The sequence below is a fragment of the Rhinolophus sinicus genome, linkage group LG15 (genome assembly GCF_036562045.2).
Source record: "Rhinolophus sinicus isolate RSC01 linkage group LG15, ASM3656204v1, whole genome shotgun sequence".
Taxonomy (NCBI): Eukaryota; Metazoa; Chordata; class Mammalia; order Chiroptera; family Rhinolophidae; genus Rhinolophus; species Rhinolophus sinicus.
In genome coordinates, this window is record NC_133764.1 from 31716020 (window position 1) to 31738207 (window position 22188).

The 22188-nt window shown below is 34.0% G+C and overlaps 1 protein-coding gene across 4 annotated transcripts in view; it reads right to left on the reverse strand.

Moving 5' to 3' along the window:
- Window positions 1-22188, reverse strand: part of ABCA10 (ATP binding cassette subfamily A member 10) — a 49288-nt gene that overhangs the window by 19365 nt on the left and 7735 nt on the right. For all 4 annotated transcript variants that reach the window (XM_019732834.2, XM_074319574.1, XM_074319573.1 and 1 more), the window contains exons 6-20: window positions 21168-21394; window positions 17388-17529; window positions 16981-17166; window positions 15884-16031; window positions 10283-10451; window positions 9696-9754; window positions 8534-8644; window positions 7627-7802; window positions 7301-7420; window positions 6925-7063; window positions 5499-5589; window positions 4540-4679; window positions 3744-3863; window positions 2503-2701; window positions 674-840 (exon numbers count right to left, since the gene is read on the reverse strand). In XM_019732834.2, coding sequence (XP_019588393.2) covers window positions 674-840; window positions 2503-2701; window positions 3744-3863; window positions 4540-4679; window positions 5499-5589; window positions 6925-7063; window positions 7301-7420; window positions 7627-7802; window positions 8534-8644; window positions 9696-9754; window positions 10283-10451; window positions 15884-16031; window positions 16981-17166; window positions 17388-17529; window positions 21168-21394 — 2194 coding nt within the window. The remainder of the gene's footprint in view (window positions 1-673; window positions 841-2502; window positions 2702-3743; window positions 3864-4539; window positions 4680-5498; window positions 5590-6924; window positions 7064-7300; window positions 7421-7626; window positions 7803-8533; window positions 8645-9695; window positions 9755-10282; window positions 10452-15883; window positions 16032-16980; window positions 17167-17387; window positions 17530-21167; window positions 21395-22188) is intronic.

Genomic DNA, 22188 nt, shown 5'->3' on the forward strand with positions numbered 1-22188 from the left:
TCAAAGCTTTAAAATAAGAATGGTTTCCTCTCATGTTAAGGAATACACAAAATAACATGATAAAGACCCTCACTCTTAAAGAATATAATGAAATTCATTCTGATGCTGGGACATCAGAATCCAGTCTACCATCTTCAGTGTAAGGGACTCTTTTCAGAAAATGTTAATTTATCTTTTAAATCTCATAAAGTAAAAAGAGTTAATGCCTGAGAGTTATATTTGCAATTGTCACAGAAATAAAACTTTATATAAGTGACTTGTAAACTTTTCCCAAACCCTGTAACGTTTGTAATTATAAAATAGTACTTACAAAATACATACCTCATGACCTAGGCTTGTTCTCGTGACACAAATCAGTCCTACTCATTATGTAACCTAACTCTCGCTACCTTGCAATGATGTTTACAGTACTAGTGACCCATTCAAAATATCTTTATGAAGTTAAGTAAACTTGATATTTTCCATTATGTCCATTATTTTTAAATTTGAAAACGAGCCTATCAGTTTCCTTACTTTGAAAATAAGGAAAACTGGACATATACTTTTTCTCCATTTCCCTTCAAGTTGTTTCAAGCTGTTTTAATGCAGGTCTTTTTGTCTTTCAGGTTTGTGCTTTCTAAAGGTCTTTGATGATTAAAAAAAAATAAGACTAAGAGTCAGGCCTATTTCTCACCTGTATTATTGATGATCAACAGACTGCTAAGAGGAGTTTGTGGGAGTTGTTTCAGAGAAAGGAAATACATACTGGATGGAAGCTCCCAACGATAAGTTTGAAAAAATATTATATGTATTATATACTGAAAAATAACAGGGACACAAGCAATTCCAAGTATCAGTAACCTAAAAAAAGAAAATTAAAACATGAGTCTAAAATATTTTCCTTCAGATTTAAGTCACAAGCATGCCATATAAATGGTAACCTATGGAAATTCAACATACAACACATGATTACATATAATGAAACTGAATGTGAGATTAATCTGAAAATGGGCTCAAAGTTTTGCAAAATTCCTATCATAGTGCAAGGTGTCCGAGAGTAACAGAAAATCGAGAGAGAAGGTAAGCTCCAGGGGGTTCCTCTGTGGGCTTGCTGGTTGGAAAGGACAACATGGGAAGAGGTTTTACGACATATCAGGAGCCTCAAACAGCCTGCGTAGGTCATTTTAAAGCGAAAGAGGCCCTATTTCACACTGTGACCTCAAGCTTGCAATGTACACAATTTCAAGTAAAATTTTAAATATCATCAGCTGTTAAAATACATACATTTTAATTTTCATGAAGCTAGATGCAATATATAATACACTACTTTCAGATGCTATAACTCATTGCACTGACTCAAACTACAAGTGAAACACTTCCAAGCAACCTTTCTGTTTCTCTAATAAGTTTGTGAATCCACTTATAGTTTGCAATGACTACTTTCTCATCAGACCTCAGGCTCTGCCTCCTTCTCCCTCACTCTCGACCTCACATTTCGCAGAGGAAAAAAAAATAGTCATCAGCTAGAAACTCCCCCTGGTGTTACTACCACCAAAAGAAAAAATATCTACAGATTCCAACCCTCCTCTCATTCTTTCCTTCCATTGTAATCGATGATATCTTCGCTCCTGTCAAACGCCAGTCCTTTCCAAACTGGATCCAGTCCCTTGTCACCCTCCCTGACATCTTTCTCAGTTAGCACAACTTCAATGATTTTCACTCTACTGTCTTATTCCCATCATCACTGAAACGTGTTCTAATATTTCCCATTCGTTAAAAAAAAAAAAGAAATTTCCTCCTGACTTCAATCTCCCTTCAGCTACTCTTCTATCTTTCTACTTCCCTCCACGAGCAAGCACCTCAAAACAGTTGTCTACTTTTGGACCTTCTCTTCATAAAACCTTAATGACTTCCTTTTTGCCAAGTAGGAAGATTTGGCAAAACAACAGATGATTTCTGCTCTGAACTGTTCTTCTCCCCTTACTTCTTCATCTCTTCATGTTTTCCAATCTTGGCTCAAATGTGATCATTTCAGTGAGGCCAGCACTGACCACCCAAATCCTGTGATGAACCCAAATCTGTGATGAACCCAAATCCCACCAGCTCTCTCCATCCTCTAACTCTATGCTGTTTTGTATAACCAACTATATAATTCTATTTTTATATTTATTATTTTTTGTCTTTTCCCCCTAACCAGAAGGTACTACCACAGGGGAATGGATCTGTGACGTTTTTATGCTCACTAACATAACCAAAGTACCTAGAACAATGCTTAGCACATAACAGGTTTCAATAAAGATTTGCAATATAATGAAGGATTAACATATCTAATGGGTGATTATTTAATTGGTATTTTTCTCCTCTACAGATAGTAAATCTAAAGGCCTTGTCAGTTGTGTTCACTACTGTACCATAAGCGCTCAAAAAAATATTAAATGATTAAATTAATAGACTTCTTTTTTTCATATGTGAACCTTTTTTGCATATATTGACTAAAGAGATTTATAGTAGTCTGATACTTACAAGGACAAAGGGATGTTCCTTTCGCGCCTTAACTTTAAGAAGCGAAGCCTTGCCATTGCACAGACCTGCCGTCTCCAGAGAGTTCCATTACTGACAACCATTTTCAATTCAGGAAGAGAACAAAGAGCCTGCTGCATTTCGGACTCAATTCCAGTATCTCTTGTCACATCAATTTTCTCCTGTTTCTGAATGCCCAAATCTAAACCATGTAACAAACCATTATAATAAGCTATGTTATTTACTTTCTCTTTAGAAATTCTGAAAATTATATTAGAATATTTGTAACAACACTTCTAACAAGTTAAGCTACTGATATCTTTAAGTCTTATATTCAAAATCTTTCCTTCAAATGTAATGGATCCAATTTAATGAGCAAATTGATTTTTGAGCATGGTTTAGGCCTCTTGGAAAATATTTATTCTTTCATACCAACAGCAGCAGCTCTTCACCAAGGGGTTTTTGCAGCGAGAGTTTTATGCAAAAGCACAGGGATAAATTTATATAGTTGAACTTCTAAAAGCTGAGTTTCTCTGTCATCTGGACTCTCCTTCACAGGATTGGTTCATCGTTGATGACTGACATCCCAGTGACCATTTCAAGACACTGTGGTGTTTAAGTGACAGAAAGTCCACAGAAAACCTCCTGTTCAAATCCCACATACACCACACATTATAGCTGCATGGCTTGGCTAATTGCTCGACTTCTCTCAACCTCACTTTTCTCACCTGCATCATGAAGTTATTATGGAACTAAGAACAATATAATCCCACAGCTGAGTACAATGGCTGGCACACAGTACGCTCATAAATTCTTCTCATTATTAGAAAGTAAACTAAGGGAAGATACCATCTTATTTAATCGTCTGTTATTAACACATTAATTAGAATTAGTTCACTAGCTAAATAAGAGAACATTTTTATAGGGAATGGCAATTAAGAGACAAAGCCAGAATTCATGACATTCGCAGAGAGCTAACTGATGATAAAGGACAAGTGGCCATTGCAAAGGGATGGGGCTGTCGCTAACATGAGAGGCAGACAGATGTCACAAAGTAATTTCCCTAGCACTAAGCCTGATTATGTAGATATAAAATAACTATGCTTTTAAAAATGGACAGTCTTATTTTATATGTGATACACATTCTAGGCATAATCCCACATAAAAATCTGCAAATATGAATTAATAATGGTTATTTTCTTTTTCATTTTTCTTAATTTTCTGCTAGACACACATTTTTATACCTGGTCCATCAACTGCTGATTTGCCTTCTAGATTCAAAAATACTTCATTCAGAGTTGTCATGGAAACACTATAATTCATTATGCCCTGGTTAGAACATTTATCAAGGTCATTGTAGAGATCTAAAAAGCAGATAGTAATAAAGTGATACAATTAAAATTAGTAATGAGTACACTAAAACATTAATTCCTAAAAATTAGTCAGAATAGATAAATCTAAAATCTAAATAGATAAATAGATAAAATCTAAATAGATAAATCTAAATCTAAAATCGTAAGCTTTAAAATTACTTGTATCACTGAGACCAAGTGTGTGTTTGTATAACGATGGATCTGTGTGTCTGTTTAAAAATTCATTAAGCATGGGTGAACTATATATTTTCTTCTCCATAGTTTCTAACTTTTCTATACTGAGCATATTACATGTATAATTAAATTATAATTTGCAATGACCCTATTAAATTGCTTACAAGTGTTTCAAAAATAAGGTCTTATTTAATCTGTATCTCTAACATAAGCTAAGTTTCTGCTATTTCAGAAAAGAGATTATTTCAAAGCTTCATTTAAAGCTAAGCAAATATGGATTTCTTAGTGACATACACTTGTGGAAATTTTGGTTTTTCTTGCATTCAAACCATGTATCTGTTAACACTCTCCATCATGGTGGAAATAGGAGGAAGAAGCATACTTATGAATAAATATTTTCATGTCTACAAGCTTTAAACCTCACTGGTAGAAAACACAATCAGCACAATCTTGGAAATGTAGCTATATTCTATGTGGTCACACAGTAAGTTACCTGAAAATCTGTTTGTTCTTTCCAAGGGCAAACTATACACAAGTTTTTCTTCAGTTTCTGCTCTTAACTTGGCATCAGGGATGTGCTGTCTAATGAGGGATGTGACTCTCTCTGGATTACACATTTCATTCCTGTGTAAACTAATGTTTCAAAAGAAGCATAAGCCTTTGAATTCTTCTCCAACACAACTGCTCATGAAAAAACAGCTTTTGATTAAATAATTTGTGTATATTTCAAGCATATCCTGCTAACTTCAGTAATCACTTCCCACAAATCAGATATTCCACTGCAAAGTGCTAATTGGTAGCCTATTTTGCATTATTTTAAATGGGAAAAAATAAAGTGCAGTACATGTCAACCTCAAACCCCCAGCAAACTTCCTAAAATGTAATTAAAGCAATTTGAAATTTCAGGACACACACACACACGTGCACATATAATCATGATTGGATGTAAAGTGCATGGAATATTGCTTCTGGATCACTGAAAAATTAGTAAGATTTTTAATAAGCACTTGCTTTCTATGCATCAAATGGCCTCTCTTAATGCCAACAACTCATTTGTCATGCTTTCTAAAACATCTCATGTGGTATTCTGACATTGAAGTGGATTCTGACATGCGAAGCATATTTAGAATACAATTTCAGACTTTTAGAGCATACAGGTTTGTTAAAAATGATCAACTTCTTTTTGGGAACATAAATTTTTCCTATATAAATACTGGCCAAAACACATTATATTGAAAGATACGTATACTTGTTAGAAATTTACATGCTTAAAACCAAGAGATAACCAATAAGGAAAATGTTAGTGATGGAGATATTTTGTACTGTTCATTGTAAATCAATTTCCACCAAATATTAAGTTGACTTTTTAAATATCTCTAAAGGATTACATGAAATGTCATCCTTCTTACTGACACACTCATATTAAAAACAGCTACTCCCAGAATACATTACCTTAAATGATATCCAAGACCCCATTTTCGCTTCAGAAACAGAGATGATCCTGCACATTTCAACTTCCCATTAGACAGAAACACTTTCCTATCTGAGGAGAAAAAAAAGAAAGAGTGAATTAAGTGAATTCCTTATATGGTTTATTCTTCACTCTGGAGACCAAAACACTGAATGAATTTTTCAGTATGAATGCAATCATGATATAATTGAGCTCCTGTGTGCAGGATCAATTCTCACTCCCATGCCTACCTTGGGGCAGGACTCAGAAATTCACTGCATCCCTCACAGCTGATCCAGTGGCATAAAATACTGCAAGGATGGCTCAATTCTCAACTCTCCTTTGTCCACGTACTTTGCTATGTAACTCTGCAGTGTTCTCTCACCATGGGCAAAGTGACCTGCTCCACCCCTTGATAATAACTTCCACCATGTGAATTGCTTTGGCCAATGGAATGCTAGCGGACACTGGCAAACAAAGGTTTGAAATGGGCGTATGCACTGGGATTTGCTCCCTTGAACCTCAGTCACTGCCATGAGAATGTCTGGGAAAACAAAATACACCTAGAGTAGGGCTGAGTCACCTAAAGCACCCTAGCCAGCAGCTACTCAACCACCTGATGTATAAGCGAACCCAGTCAAATACCTGGAACTCTCTCTAGGTGAACCACCTAAACTGCCAACTCTCCAACTCATGCACTAAAGCAATGCTTATGGATTTAAGGCACTGAGTCTGGGGATGGTTTATTACACAGCATTTCTGAGGCAGGAGATAGCTGACACAAGAGGTAGAGTATATATTACCTTACATTTCATGGAGGAAACTTAGAATAGTGTTATATTGCACATCAGACAGTAAAAATTTCTCTTCTTTCCACTGAGTCCCTTTCTGATTTAATTTTCCCCAGATTCTTCCTTCACTCAGGTTTACTGATAGCCTCCCCTACCTGCCACTATTTTCTAGGAAAAAACATTTGTTCTATCTCTAATTCTCTAATCTTGCATCTGCACACCCAACACCTCACTCAGTGAACAAAGATGATCCTAAAAAGGCAACAAACGGTGGTAAATTTAAAAAAGATTTTTCTCCCAGCTAAAAGTTTTTTTCTATCCAACAAAAAAACTATACATGAAAGGTAAAATTCAAAAAAATATATACTTGTGATTAGTGTAGACAGTCAAAAAAGTTACAGACTAGAAGACACGCAAAACGTGGCTCTCAGAACTCATTGGGAGATCAGAATTCCTCTGAGGCAAAGCGCATCCCTAAAATACAGTCACTCAAAGGGATTGCAAACAAGAGTCTCTTCTTTTAAAAACAGATCTTAGTGCTCGTTTCGACAGTACATATACTAAAAACAGATCATAGAGTTCATCTCTTATGTTAAAACCTTAAATAACTAATTAGAATAAAGAGACCAAGACTCACCAGCCAAGATGTCAGCCTCATCTATGAAATGGGTATTAAAAAGGATCACGTGGTTTGTTTTACGCTCCCTCAGGAGGTTCCAAACTTGGTGCCTTGAAAAAGGATCCAATCCAGCAGTTGGTTCATCCAGTAGCAAAACCTATAGAGAAGGAACTATATGAAAACATCTTCCACTTCTTCAGAAAGGATCTTCAGAAAGTAGCATGGAAACCAATATGACTTCTAGATTCAAACACAATCCTCCCCCATATCTCTAGTGGGCTTGCCTGGTCCTTTACTACAAATTCTCTCACATTTGGTAATGAGAGTTTGGACTTTAATAAAGTTTTATATCGTTTAATCCAAATTAATCTCAAAAAACATTTTTTTCTCTCACCTGAGGATCTCCTAAAATGGCAATCCCAAATGTTAGTTTTCTCTTCTGTCCATCACTTAATTTTTTAGCAATGACATCTTGAATGTTTTGTAAGTCTAATTCCATTATAACTCTTTTCACCTATCAAAAAAAAAACCCTACATTAATACAAAACGTTTTACTTTGAGCAGTCTTAACTCCCTAACAAATTTGAAGAAATTTATTCTAGGACTTCATTGATTAAGCTTTACTTATGAAAGAGTAAAGTAACAGTTAAACAAAAATACAGTCAGGAACAAATTAAGTAAATTATTTGCAAAGCCATCAATTCTAGTATCTTCACCTACCTCTTCTTCCACTTCCTTTGGCTGAATCCCTTTTATTTTAGCAAATAGCCTGAGGTTGTCTCTCACAGTAAGAAATTCAAATTGAATATTGAGTTGTGGACAAAATCCAATGTTCTTTCTGATTTCCTCCATGTTAGTTATTTCAGAGAGTGTGGTATTATAAATAGTGGCTGATCCTATAAATAGAAATTTTAGAATATTTAACAACAGGATAGTAACTGTATGCAGTGATAATATGGGATATTCGCTGAAGAATCTTCACACTTTATAACTACATAATTAATACATTTAGAAATTCAGATTATTCTTTTTTAATTTTATTTATTGGAGTGACAATTGTTAGTAAAATTACATAGATTTCAGGTGTACAATTCTGTATTACATCATCTATAAATCCCATTTTGTGTTCACCACCCAGAGTCAGTTCTCCTTCCGTCACCATATATTTGATCCCCCTTACCCTCATCTCCCACCCCCCAACCCCCTTAACCTCTGGTAACCACTAAACTATTGTCTGTGTTTATGAGTTTTTGTTTCTCATTTGTTTGTATTGTTCTTTTGTTGTTTTTGGTTTATATACCACATATCAGTGAAATCACATGGTTCTCTGCTTTTTCTGTCTGACTTATTTCGCTTAGTTAGCATTATACTCTCAAGATCCATCCATGTTGATTATTCTTAACATAAATACCAGTGTCCACAGCAAAAGTATACATGGAATGACCAATAATAGTGGAATGAAATACAAGCCTTCTGATGAATTTATAGAAATATAAAATATATATTTCCTGCTCTAAATTACTCAGTTGTGTAAAACGCCTGCTTTAGAGAAACAGTTTTCTTCTACATAATCAGATTGAAGAACCTGCTTTATCAGCCAACCAGCTTTGCAAAATTATTTTCTTACCTTCCGTGGAAACAGACAACCCACTAAGAATGTTTAGCAGTGTTGATTTGCCAGCTCCACTATGTCCAAGTATTGCAGTGATTTGTCCTTCATATATGTCAAGAAATATGCCTGTTTAGAATAAAATGTGAACATCAGACTTTGGACTATATTCAGATTAGACTTTCAAAAACTTGGAAGAGTAAAATGTAACTCAACATTTTGTTTTATTGATATTCTACTATGTCCTCTATAAAACTATATATTTGAGTCTATTCATGAAAACAAAGCATCAAGTTATCTGGAGAAATTGGATCAAGACTGGGAATGTAAATTTCTACCCTCCTTCCAGCCCCAAATCCTTCGAATGTCAAAAAATATGTATATTTAATATTAAATAATTGAGCAAAAGCTACAGGGATTAACAGAGAGTAACAGAATATTTGCTTGCTGGGCAAAAGAAAGCAGTGTGATTTAAGAAATAATCTCCTCGCAGAGCTGGAGACAAAAATACTAGGTACAGAGGCCAAGATGAGTTTATTCCATTAGGAGAGAAGGAGAATGGGTTAAGGAGAGTGAGTTAAGGAGGGGGGTAAAGTTCCCCTCCCCCCCCACCCACCACTGGTCATTGTTCTGTTGTCACAAAAGGGTGGGTGTGGTCTCTAGAGAGGCCTGTTGGGATCCAGGACATGTCACAGGCATTTTTATATGTGTGTGCTTAGAAACTGATAATCTTTTCTTTAACATTTGACTAACTCCACTGGAAAACAACAAAGAGTTCTATTAGCACCTCAGACATTTTAAGAGATTCTCAAAGAAAGAAAACATGGAATTATATTGTCAGAGAATAAACAAGAAGGCAAACCACAACCCCAAACAGATAATGAAAAGTTCTATGAAAGCAAAAACAATTCCAGTGATACTCCAAACTCAGTTTGACAAATTCAGAAAGATTATAAACCAGCAGAAACAGTAAAATCCTATTTTTAAAAAATATTTTATACATACATACATAGAAAAATATAATATATTATAGGTGACTATCCGTAACAGAGGTATGCTTTTTTTTCTTTTCATCTATAGTCATTCTCTAATTTTCCCCTATGACTTTTGTATTTTCAGAAAAAAAAAAAAAAAAATTTTAATTAAAAACATCATCAAAACAATGAAATTTTTCCTTTACCTTGCAACGCAACTATTTTTTCATGCTTTCCATTATATTCTTTTTTAACATTTCTGATTCTGAAAGAAGATTAAGCAACTGTGAGGTAAATACATTTTCTAACAGCAGAGATTATGTTAACTGCCAATACTCCAGTGTGTGATTGAACCTAAGCTTCACAAAGTAGGGTGTCACGCCTTTATGGGATCCAAGGAGGGCAGCAGTGAAAGCCCACACCACCCCCAGAAGAGATTTGCACAGACCTGCTTATACTCTTATCAACCTTGACATTTCATATATTCCAGTCATTTCTCTAAGTTAGCAAATGAAGGGAAAGCTACAATTGAAAGAAGAAAAGGAGCGTGAGAGGAAGGAACGGAGAGAGGCTTTCCCTCAGTCCTGCTCCCCTCTCCAGTTATTATTCAATCGTTCTGTTTCCAGAAATGAATGAGGAAAATGTAGGATGATGGCAGAGGACAACCTGAAAGAAAGGAGCTTTCAAAAACACATCGTCTATAACAACATCTGACCTGTCGCTGGCCCTGTTGCAGCTTCCTTTCTTAAGCTGTTGCCTCTCAGTGTACAGAGTCACATAATTTGATAAGTACCTTATGGCTTCTCTTCCGTGGAACTCTGGAGACACGGGTTCAAAAGAGTCATCCGAGGAATGCTCGGTATTTAGTTCATCCTCAAAGTCTTCATGATGAGTATTTTGATGTTGGGACCAGAATGAAGACTTTAGGAAAAACAATGGTGAAAGCCTGTGGCCATCTCCATCTAATCAATCAAGACATAATTAAATATTGAATCAATCATACCACATCAGTAAAGAATGACTTCCGTCCTAGTGTGGCTTGATATCAACTTTGAATTTAAGTTATTATGTTGGGAATTTACGTTTATAACATTAAAAGTGAAGTATTACAGGTTACAAGGATATTGAAGTGAAGACAGTGTTTGGCCTTCGATAAATTTTTATCTCTGCTTCATAAAAATAAAAGAGCTTATCAAAGAAGATAAAGTTTAGCTCTAGGAAATCATATCAAACATCACGAATTTCCTCACTCTCGGGATTTCCAGACATTTGGATGCTTAACAAGAAAAATTATGTATACTGAGTTCTGCAATAGTATATGAAGAAATATTTTGATAACCCAGAAAAAAATCAATATTGAAAGTAAGGAATATGTGAGTCACTATAAATCAACAGTCAGCCTTTTTCAAAGCCCTAGGAATAAAACAAAAGTAGAAAAATTAAGTTATTAATTACAGAAAGGTAGACTTCAGGCTGAATAACTGTTGGCATCTAGGAAAAAAGGTGTGAAAAGGAGGAGAATTAAAATTAAGACATCTAAGTGAGAAACACAGGAAAATTTTAAATCCCATAAGCAAATGAAAGAAACACAAATCAAACTGTTTCTGCCATGTCCATTATATTTTATGTAAATTTTTTTTCAACCAGATATACCAATAATCCTTTAACTTTTTATGACCTCATGAAGTTATACAAGGATTTTTTCAAGAGATAGTTCATATCATTCCAAGGCAGAATTTGTTGTATGTATAATCAATTCAAATTTGTTTGTTTGGAATTATAATTTAATGGAAAGAAAGGAGAATAGAAAGTTCAGGTGTGGATCTAAAGAATCAAATCAAATAAAATGAATGGTATTTTAAAGATATATTCACAAAACATGAATTTACTAATGAGATGAGGACGAAATTTAATAGCTTTTACAGAGACTATAGGATAAATTGAAATGACACTGTTTTAAGTAAGCTGTTACTGAACCCTAATAAAGGGGATAAACAAGTGAAAAATGCCATTCCAAAAGAGTTGTTGAAGAGGAAGAGATATGACAATAAGCAACTTCTAGAAGTATGAGAACAAAAGACATGTAGAAAAATATATGGGAACAAATAGGAAAGGTATAACTGGAAATCAAGTGTCCTTAAAAAGAGAAATTAAAAGAATGGTGTGTTGTGGTTTTAGAGAGGTAATGTGGGAAAGTAGAAATGATCAAAGATGAAAACAGGTAAAAACATCTAGAGCTGAACTAGCCAGAAAGGGAAATTATACCATGAAAAAGCAAAGGAAAAATTTTTAAAGGGGGAAAAATTAAGAAGTTCATCCTATTCATAGAAATTATAGCATTTTTTAGAATACATCCAAGATTGCAGGAATTATTCATACTTCTGTTTTGCTGCTACTGAAGTTATTTCTTATTTGGGTTAAGTGGCATTTTCTTTTCCTCAGTAACTAAAGCCAGAAACAAGGGCAACCCTTATCTCCACCCACCGTTTCTCATTTCTTTCATATATAATTAAGCACCAAATCAAATCATTTCTCTCACATAAGTATCTCTTGAATCTGTCCTCCCCACTATATTACACTGACACCTTCATTTGGTCCCTCTCTCTCTAACATAATTGTAACAGTGTCCACATGCTTTGAGCCCATCCTTTACACAGCTACCAGAGTAATATTCTTAAAACACAAATCACATCAGTGGAAGGTCCTACATAAATCTATTTCAATCTTTCTCTATTTCCTGAACGAGTGTCTCTAAGGCTCTTGGATTTCTTGGATAAATATATTTTAAAATAAATATATTGTGTTAATTAAGGATAGTTAAAAACAAAAAACAAACCTACTATCTGCTATGACCATCATTGAAAAAAAAAAGATATTTTTCACTATGTAAATGTATTTATAGAAAGGCTATAATCTCACCAAAGACATCATATTAAATAATTAACAAATTTCACATTATTTTTCTCATTTCAACAAAAACAAGTAAAAACTGTGTCAAGGATGATACGTGAACTGCTCTAGAAGGTAGAATTCCAAATGCTGCCTGTGACCTAGCATGTGACGAGGCACCTACAGAAGGACTTAACTGGAGGTGAGCCTCAGACTATCAGGATCGTTGCATGCTGTATGGCCCTGGGTGTAGCTGTGCACAGGCCTGTGTACTTGGACAAAAATCTCCCCTTGTAACCCTTGCTAGCTGGTTAACAAGGTAGAACAATGTCTCACAACCAACTATGCACCAGCACTACCTAACAACTTTTAATTTCCCCTATGCTATGCTGTTTCCCACTGCTGAGCATACGTGCTGTTCCTGTTGACTGAAAAACCTTTTTTGCACTCTTGTCTACCAGGTAAACTTATCTTTTAAACACAGCTGAAGTTCCAAGCTTTTTCTGATTCACCAACTCAGGGACTTACCCTATCACAGAACCTGTGACATCTTCTCTTATTACACTTCCTACACTACATTTATTAATAAATACCAATTTCCATAAGCATTTCAACAGCTACCTATGAAAGCTTTGAAGATGCAGACTGTGGACCCACACTGACTTCAACGAGCAGTTATATGCTAAATAGGCTGATGAAAACTGCTATCTCATTAGTATCCACTTCGTGGGAAATTCTTGGTTTGTTCTGTTTCTGAAAAAGAGTTATAAATGTAAAAGCATTTATATATAACCTGCTCTAAAAATGTTGATCTGAAAGATGTTGGTAAAACTTTGGATTACAGAATACGTATTGTACCCAAGTAAAGAATACATATTGTACCTAAGTAAAGGGAAGTGAGATTGAATTTAGGGATCTGAAAGAAGGAAGGGGAGGTGGGCGAAGGCAGGAAAGAGCAGGAGGAGGAGGAGGAGCTGGTTACGAGAGAAAATAACGAGTTCATTCTTGCAGTCCTTCAGAAAATGTCTATTGAGAGCCTCTATGTATCAGGTAGTCTCTAGATGGAAAACATACATTGTTTATCCTGAAAGTTTAAAAAGGAGGACAAGTATATGCATTTATTTAATTCACCCGGAATTTATGCCAAACACTCTCCTAGATGGCTTGAAGCTATCAGTGTAATAGTAAAAAGCAAACATCTCCTCCCTCATGGAGACTTACATTCTAGAGACAAAAGACAGGAAATGAGCAATAAATATTTAATTCTATGTAAAAAAGAAAAAAGAGCATTAGGTTAGCTTTATTCATAATTTTAGTCCAGATTCTGCTGTGTTCTTGGGCCAAACACATTACCTCTCCAGACCACTATTTCAGATTCTCTAAGATGTGAGCTCTGTACGAAATGCTGAACTAAATACCGTGTTTCCCCGAAAACAAGACCTAGCTGGACAATCAGCTCTAATGCATCTTTTGGAGCAAAAATTAATATAAGACCCAGTATTATATTATGTTATATTATACCCGGTCTTATAGTAAAATAAGACCCAGTATTATATATTATATTATATTATATTATATTATATTATATTATATTATATTAATTATATTATATATTAGTCCCGGTCTTATAGTAAAATAAGATCGGGTCTTATATTAATTTTTGCTCCAAAAGATGCATTAGATTGTCCGGCTAGGTCTTATTTGGGGGGAAACATGGTATTGATTGGTAAAATTGTATGATTATATGTACACACAGGAACTGAAAGAAAAAATTTGAATTCCATTTTCTCAGATTTAAATATTAGTTATTGTGCCTTTCTGTAGGTAGGGAAAGTATTTGGAGAAGAAAAGCAAGCAAATTATGAATGAGTGGAAGACTTAAAAGAAACTGGAAATGTGCCTATTACAATACAAATTAAATTGTAGAGGAAAGTGTTGGAGAAAAAAGTATTCTTAACGTAGAAAACCAAAAATTTAGGAAAGGAAAAATGTCACATGGCACAGAGTTGTGACAGGGAAAAACTGACTTTGGAGTATTAAAAAGCTCATGATTCCCTCTACTCACTAGAGAGAATTCTGATATTTCATACTAGAGTTCTGGGCCTGGAGGCTAAAAACAAGTTGATTTGATTTACACTGCAAAGGGTAATAAATGTTGGGTAAAAGAGAAAATAAGAAACTTCAAAAGGAGGAAGACGAGAAAATGGCCAAGAGTCTAGCCCCAGTTCAGTTGGGGGACACTTTTAAGGGTTTAGAGAAAAGAAAGTGTTTAAGACCATTGCCATGTATGTGAATGAGAGAGTGAATACCCTCAGAAGATAAGATCTAGGAATTTAATTTTCATTTTGCAGAAACGAAATGCTGAGTTTGAGAAATGACAGAAGAGTAAATTTTTTCAATTATTCAGACACTAGAATGCTGATTCTTTGTGACCTGTGCCAAGGCAAGGACACGTATTTACTTGGTTTTATATGGGTTACATACATTATATGCTACTAAAAGAAGAAATTTCATTTAATTTTGAAAAATCATTCATTCACAAGAATAATTTTACAAAATAATTTTGAAGGAAATTTGCTAAATGCAAAAGAAATTACTTATTTAAAACTATATTAACAGAACCAATAAAAGGAATAGAGATAAAAACCTAAATAATAGTATAATTACTATTTACCGCTACCATGTAGAGGTAAAATACATGAAACAAAATCTAGAGGAAAACTATGAATATTTTTTTTAATAGAATGCCTGAATTAGAAAACAGATAAAGGAAAATACCACAATAAATAGGGTTTAAAAAGGATGGAAATATTCAGATTCTGACATGTAAAAAGGAATTATGTATGAGTAAAATTTGTGGATTTTAAGACAAAATAAAATGTAAGTATACTAGTTCCTAGGATTATCTGTGTATACTACATAGGAATTTTATTATAATTATTTAAAGTCATTTGTAGAGTTTATTAATTTTTAAAACACTATATAAAACATTTTTGTTAGGCTAATCTTCCCACAAAAAAGGGAGAAAAGAAGAGGTCATCCATTAACTTTATATTGTGTTTCGTTCTTCATATTCCCGAGATTCAGAAGAACAAGTTTACTAGAGCCAAATATTAGCAAGAACTATTTAATGAACTATGTCAGTGAGTTGAATTCAAGCACTAAAAAACATTATCCAATAGCTGCTTTAGGTGTTTCCTTTCCTCTCCTCAGCTAAAACACACACACACACACACACACACACACACACACACTCATACACACACACCCTACCTTTATAAAATATAAAAACCAAAATAAATATAAATTATTTTTAATTAAAATGTTTTTACAAAATAATTCCATTCAGACCATTAAAGAGTGAGATGAAAATGAGGAAATTCTACTGGTCTGAAATGTCCTCCATTCCTCAGTAATCGGAAATCCTTCTTAAATTACAAATATTAAGACATTACCTAAGAAACAGAATTGCTTTAAATTCAACTTTAACCACACTATTACTTACCAGGCAGAACTCGCTCAAAATATAATGTTAATATCAAATAGAGAAGAGTATCAAGTACCAAAATGAAGAAAGTAACTATCATTATGTATGACTCTCCAGAGGGATCAGGAAAAATAACACCATTCAAGTAATATTCCAGGTGTGTAATCTGAGATTTAAAACAAAATAAAAATTGGATGAACCTATAGAACTAAAGTTTTAAAAAACAGTGCTCCCTAAACAAATATAATTCATATTTTAATATCCCTTTCTCCAAAAATGCACAGTGAAGTTTTAGTCATAGTGTTGCTCTATACAAATAAAATTGTCATAAAAGTGGGAAATCCTAAAAGAGAAAGTAACACAATTGAAGAATAGACATCTAACTAATTGATTATCACAGATGTTTTAAAGAAGGGAATTTGGAGAAGTGGACAAACAACCAAAAATAATATTCTGGGAAAAGAAACAGAATAGGCAGTGAAATGGGAGGCCATTTATAGGAAATATAAAAATGCTAAGTATAAGATATGGCAGAAACATTAATATATGAAATAAGTATTAAAGACATGAAGAAATTATTTTTAAATAAATAGAAAATAGAAAGCTAATAAAGATAATAGCTAACATAGCATGTATCAGGCACAATTCTAGCTTTATGCATTCATATATAATAACACAGTCTTCACAATTACCCCCATCAGGTGAGTTCTACTGACATCCCCATTCTGTAGATGAAAGAAGTGAGGCCACATAAGTCAAGTGACTTGCTCAAGGTCACCCAGCTGGGATATGGCAGAGCTGAGACCGATTCATGCCTTCCGGTCCCACTCATTACTTGCAAACTCCACCTTTTACTGCCTCTTTAAATGGGATCATAAACCAGGTATTTTTGAGTGGTCAGATGATGGGCAATTATTTTTCTTCTTTAAAATTTCTAAGATTTCACAACTGATTTATCTGCTTTATTACTTTGATAAGAATTTTGTTTATTCAGCTTTTTAACAGTAGAATTTCTTCAACTACAGAGTGATTGGTCATTAAGTTTCATGAAGCACTAAACTCTTCAAAATTTTGAAAATCTTGTAAATAAAATCATGAAATAATTGTGTTCTTACCTGGGTCATTCCAGTAGTGAAGGCAAAAGGGCTGAAAAGACCTAAAACCCATTCCAAAGATGAAGGGAGTTGCCTAAACAAGGTACTGTATCCCAGACATCCCCAGAATACAGTGAAGAGAAACCCCACCACACCGGTAAGGACAGATTTCTTTATCAACACGCTCAGGAGGAAAGCAAATGCTATCTGAGAGAAAAAAGAGAAGTTACAATTGGTATTTCCTTTGAGAATCATAAATAGCAATATTCATCAATTTCTCACATTGTCAAAACCTTTCTCAAAGCATATGGAATCCAGGATACAAAATTACTGACTATACCATATCAATATCCTGAAGAAACATTATTTGCTCATATATTTGAAACCTGAAACAGATTAAAAGACACATACATGTTTTGTCAACTCACCAAAGATAGGCCATATAGGATAAAGAGTGTGAATATCACCATGAAGCCAGTATTTATTACAACTTGGGTAGATGTTATTATCAGAGCCATAAAAATTGACATCATAAAGATGTAGCCAGCACATATCAATCCCCAGGAGAGCCTATGGTAGAAACAAGGTGTTAATTCAAAATATCACATGCACACAAACGTTTGGAGAGACAATATGCAAAATGGTGAAGACTGTAAGTTCTGACACCAAACTTACTAGGGTCAAGTTTACTATAAAATTGTGGTTATGCACATTTTAGCTCTACGATCATGGTCATGTGATCCTTTCTCACCCTCATCTGTAAAATGGGGTTCACCATGGTGGCTATCTCATGGTTGTTCAAAGGATTAACTGAGATAATACACATGAAGACTTTAGCTTAGCAATTATTACGATTATCTTTCCAAATGTACAATGCATTTTAAAATTAATATTACATATACTCTTATCTTTCAGTCAAGGGACTATATAAATGTCAATGGAAAAATAATACTGTCACCTCTAAATTCCCTAAGCTTCCTTAAGGTACACGATTGTTCTGAATGTTTAACTGAAATCTCTTTAAGTAAAGCTCACTTCATTTTTTATCCTTATATGGCTATTGCCATTAGCCATTCAATATATTGTTTTTAAGAATCAGAATATAGCAATGATGCTAACAAATACAAAACTAAAAGTGAAAGGTGTTGGGATTATAGATATATGGCTGTGATCCAATAGCATAGCACTCAAAACATGGTTGTTTTAGAAAATCTGTGGAAATAGATGTAAATATATGTTTTAAACAGGAAAAGGACTCTCATGTTTAAAATGTGACATTTCATGAGAACACTAACAAACTGCCAAGTACCCTCTGGACTTACATAGGGCTTTCAGATTATGTGTGAAAACTTTGTACAGATAATGCACTTGAAAGCCTTTTATATACTCTAATGTAGTACACAAATGTAAGTTACTACTACCACAAGTACATAGCGTTTTACTAAGAGTAAACTTAAGTGATCATAGTTTTCCTAACTCTCTCATGCTTTCGTTACTTAATTTGAAATTTTAAAAATCTTTTACAAATTCAAATACCTAACAATCTTAATCAGTTGATTTTTGAAGATAAGCAACTGAATTCACCTTTCACCTATGAAAAATATCGACTCCCAATAATTAAATATATTGCCTGAAAGAGCTGGCCATAGGTTGAGGTAAGGAAAGCATGGCATATTAAGATTAGTTAAGAAGAAAGGAAATGAGAAAAAAATGTACAACTTTTATGCTCAATGAATTAATAAGAGCATCAGACATACGTAAATTCCAATGCAAGTATAAACGCATAAACCAAGTCAAATACAATTATTTTCTATAATCCATGCTTTCGTCACTTATACATTGCTGGTAGGAATATAAAATGATATGCCCACTCTGGAAAACGTTGGGCAGTTTCTTATAAAACTAAACCACCATACAGTCCAGCAATCACACCATTGGGCATTTATCTCAGAGAAATAAAGACTTATGTTCCTATAAATACCTAGACATAAATGTTCATAGCAGCTTTATTTATAATACCTAAAAACTACAAACAACTTATCTCTCCTTCAGAGAAGGAAGGGTTAAACAAACTGAGGTGTATCCATATCATGGAATAGTTCTCAGCAATAAAAAGGAGCAAATTGCTGAGAGATGCAACAACTTGAATGAAGTGCCAGGGAATTGTGCTGAGTGGAAAAAACCAATCCCCAAAACGCTATATAAATGATTGCATTTATATAGCATTTCTGAAACGTCAGAATTACAAAAATGGTGAGCAGATTAGTGGTTACCAGGGGTTAGGGATGGGGGACAGGGAAGAGCGTTGAATGTGGTGATAGAACTAACTGTTCGGTATCTTCACTGTGTTAGTGTCAGTACTGTGGTGTGAAAGCGTACAACAGTTTTTGACCATGTTATCATTCGGGGGAACTGGATAAACATGGGAGCTCTCCAATTATTTCTTATAACTAAGTCTAAAACTATTCAAAATAAAAATGTTTAATTAAAAAATTGTAGTTACTTGTAGAACTAAGTTTAAAAAGGAGAAAGAATGGTATGTACTCTGTCAGTGTAGGAACAGTACAACTATTAGAAATTGGGGGGATTGGGGAAAGCATAAGAAAAAAAGTATTTTAACTACTTTCAGTTATTATATTGAAATAATATTATTAGTATTGTTATACTGTTGTGTGTGTATTTCTGGATAAAAGAAATGAATAATTAGGGATATTCTAATTCTAATATTCTCTGTATCTCTCCTAGAGAATGAGAAATCTCAGTGCGTAAGAAAGGAGATATGGTTATACTATGGGAGAGATGAAATAAAAGCCCTATAGTACTATATTTGAATTGTAAGTATCAGTATAAACACATAAGAGATTTATCTTTAATGTGTGTATGTTATTATATACATAAAATGTAGACTATATATCATTATTCTATATCTGCTGAAAAAGGTAGAAACAATGACCAATCCAATAGCAAAGAATATTTCTAGCATATAATGGTTTTGAAATACTTTTTCCAATTAAAAGAAACAAGAGCATCTTGTCATACAAAATAGCAAGGAAACTATCCAAAATAACAATAATATTAATAATAATAACCCACTTAGACTCTTGACAAAAGGAATCAGAAACCAACCTGAAGTGGGTTCCTTTAGTCAAAGATGGGGCAATCTGAGTTTCAGTAAGAACAATAATTACAGTGGATTGTGGATTGAAACCTAGTAGACACGTTAAGATCCATGAGTTTATAATGGTATTTAAAGAGCTAGTCATCTATGGAGTATGTTAGGGAAACAATTATCTTGAAAACAAAGGGAAAAAAAACAAGCAAAAAATTCTGGTTTTAATCATTTGTTATATCTCTTTTTTTTTCCTAGTCCACCCTCTTAAAAAAAATTAGCCTCAATAGGAGCTAATCTTAGTCCATATATATTTAAATTAAATTCTCTCAATTATAAGGATAATTCTGGTTCATAGAACTGAAATGACTAGAATTTCATATTAAATAAATGTGCAATTGGAAAGGGATTACTATAAGTAATTTTCATGATCTATTCACAATGTTTTATGTAAGAAATTACTCTCGATATTCTTTAAGAATTCTGCATTCTTGAGCCTTATTTGGGTTAAGTAGATTATAGCAAAATTTGTGCCTGATCAGGAATAAAATGGAAAAGGGTAAAATATACAAGAACTGTGGGGACTTTATAAGAAATACATCAGTTTCACCTCAATCCCTGGGATGCCTACATCTGGTAATAGGGTTCTCTTGGAAGTTAAATTGTCAAAGCCATACTTTTTATGCACATTATTTCATTTTTAAAATCTCTCTTCATTGACTTTGAAGAGAAAGAGGAGTAAAGAGCATATTTACAGAACATTCTCCCCAATAACTGATGCAATATTAACTAATTTTTAAAAACCTCTAGCCAATGCAAACCCTGCTACCTCGGACAGTGCTATATCAGCAGAACTTTCTGCTGTGTTGTACCTCAGTTTGGGGCACTTAGAAGGTTGGATCCAAATGTAATGCTTACCTCAAAAACACGACAATACCTTTGTCGGCATTTCTATATGCATTTGTCGGCGCATTTCGCCAACAGCTTTTTCTATCAAGGGGAAACTAGCCCCTTATCACTAATTTCATTTTCTTATAATTTCTCTTATAATCTAATGAGTTTCTCTATTTATTAATGTGTGAGACACAAGTCAACTTACCAGAATGCTGACTCTCGGAGACCCATCACCATCATTAGTTTCTTAAATTTTTTTCTTTCTTTTGTAACATTTAATGATGCAAAGTATATAAAAGGGGAGAAAGAAATAATACAAATAAAAATAACCCATTCATTTACATTCTTTTCATTAGAAATGAAACGTAGTGTCCTCATATTTATTCCAATAACTGATGTCAGCTCCTCCATCACAGAATGATTTGTTGTGACCTAAATTGGGATGTTAACAAAAAAATTTATGATGTTAACTATATTAGAAAAATATATTAGAACACTATATACCTTTGTTTCTTTTAATTTTCAGTATTTATGTATTTCCATTATTTTAAAATATGGTAAACTATTAATTCCATCACGATGATCTTGATGACCTTTGGAATTAATTGACATTAATTAGGAGTCATGTGAGAAATTCCTGGGGGGGTCTACCAGGCACAATATACTGTGAGAGGTGATGGAGAGAGAGGTGCAATCCAAACACACACTTCTCACTTTAACAGTTTTATGCTTTGTGGTGGAGATGGAGAAGGAAGGAGAGACATCAAACAACTCGTGCGCAATCAGCTGCTTAATTATAATTGAGCAATTGCATGAAAGGAGAAGTAGAGACTGAGAGAGGAGCAAAAACAAGGAAGGCTTCCCCACAGAAATGACATCAGCATCAACAGCTGAAGGCTGTGATCTTACTTAAACAAAGATTATGTGGGGAGAGTTGAGGATGGAGAAGAAAATGCTCAGCAGAAGAGATGGCATGCACAAAGGAAAAAGGAGCATAGTATATTGGAGGCACAAAAAAGAGGTCCCTGCAGCAAAAAATAGAGATAGAAATACAGATGAGAGAGAGAGAGAGAGAGAGAGATAGATAGATAGATAACCGTGTTTCCCCGAAAATAAGAGCTAGCCGGACAATCAACTCTCATGCGTCTTTTGGAGCAAAAATTAATATAAGACCTGATATTATATTATATTATATTATATTATATTATATTATATTATATTATATT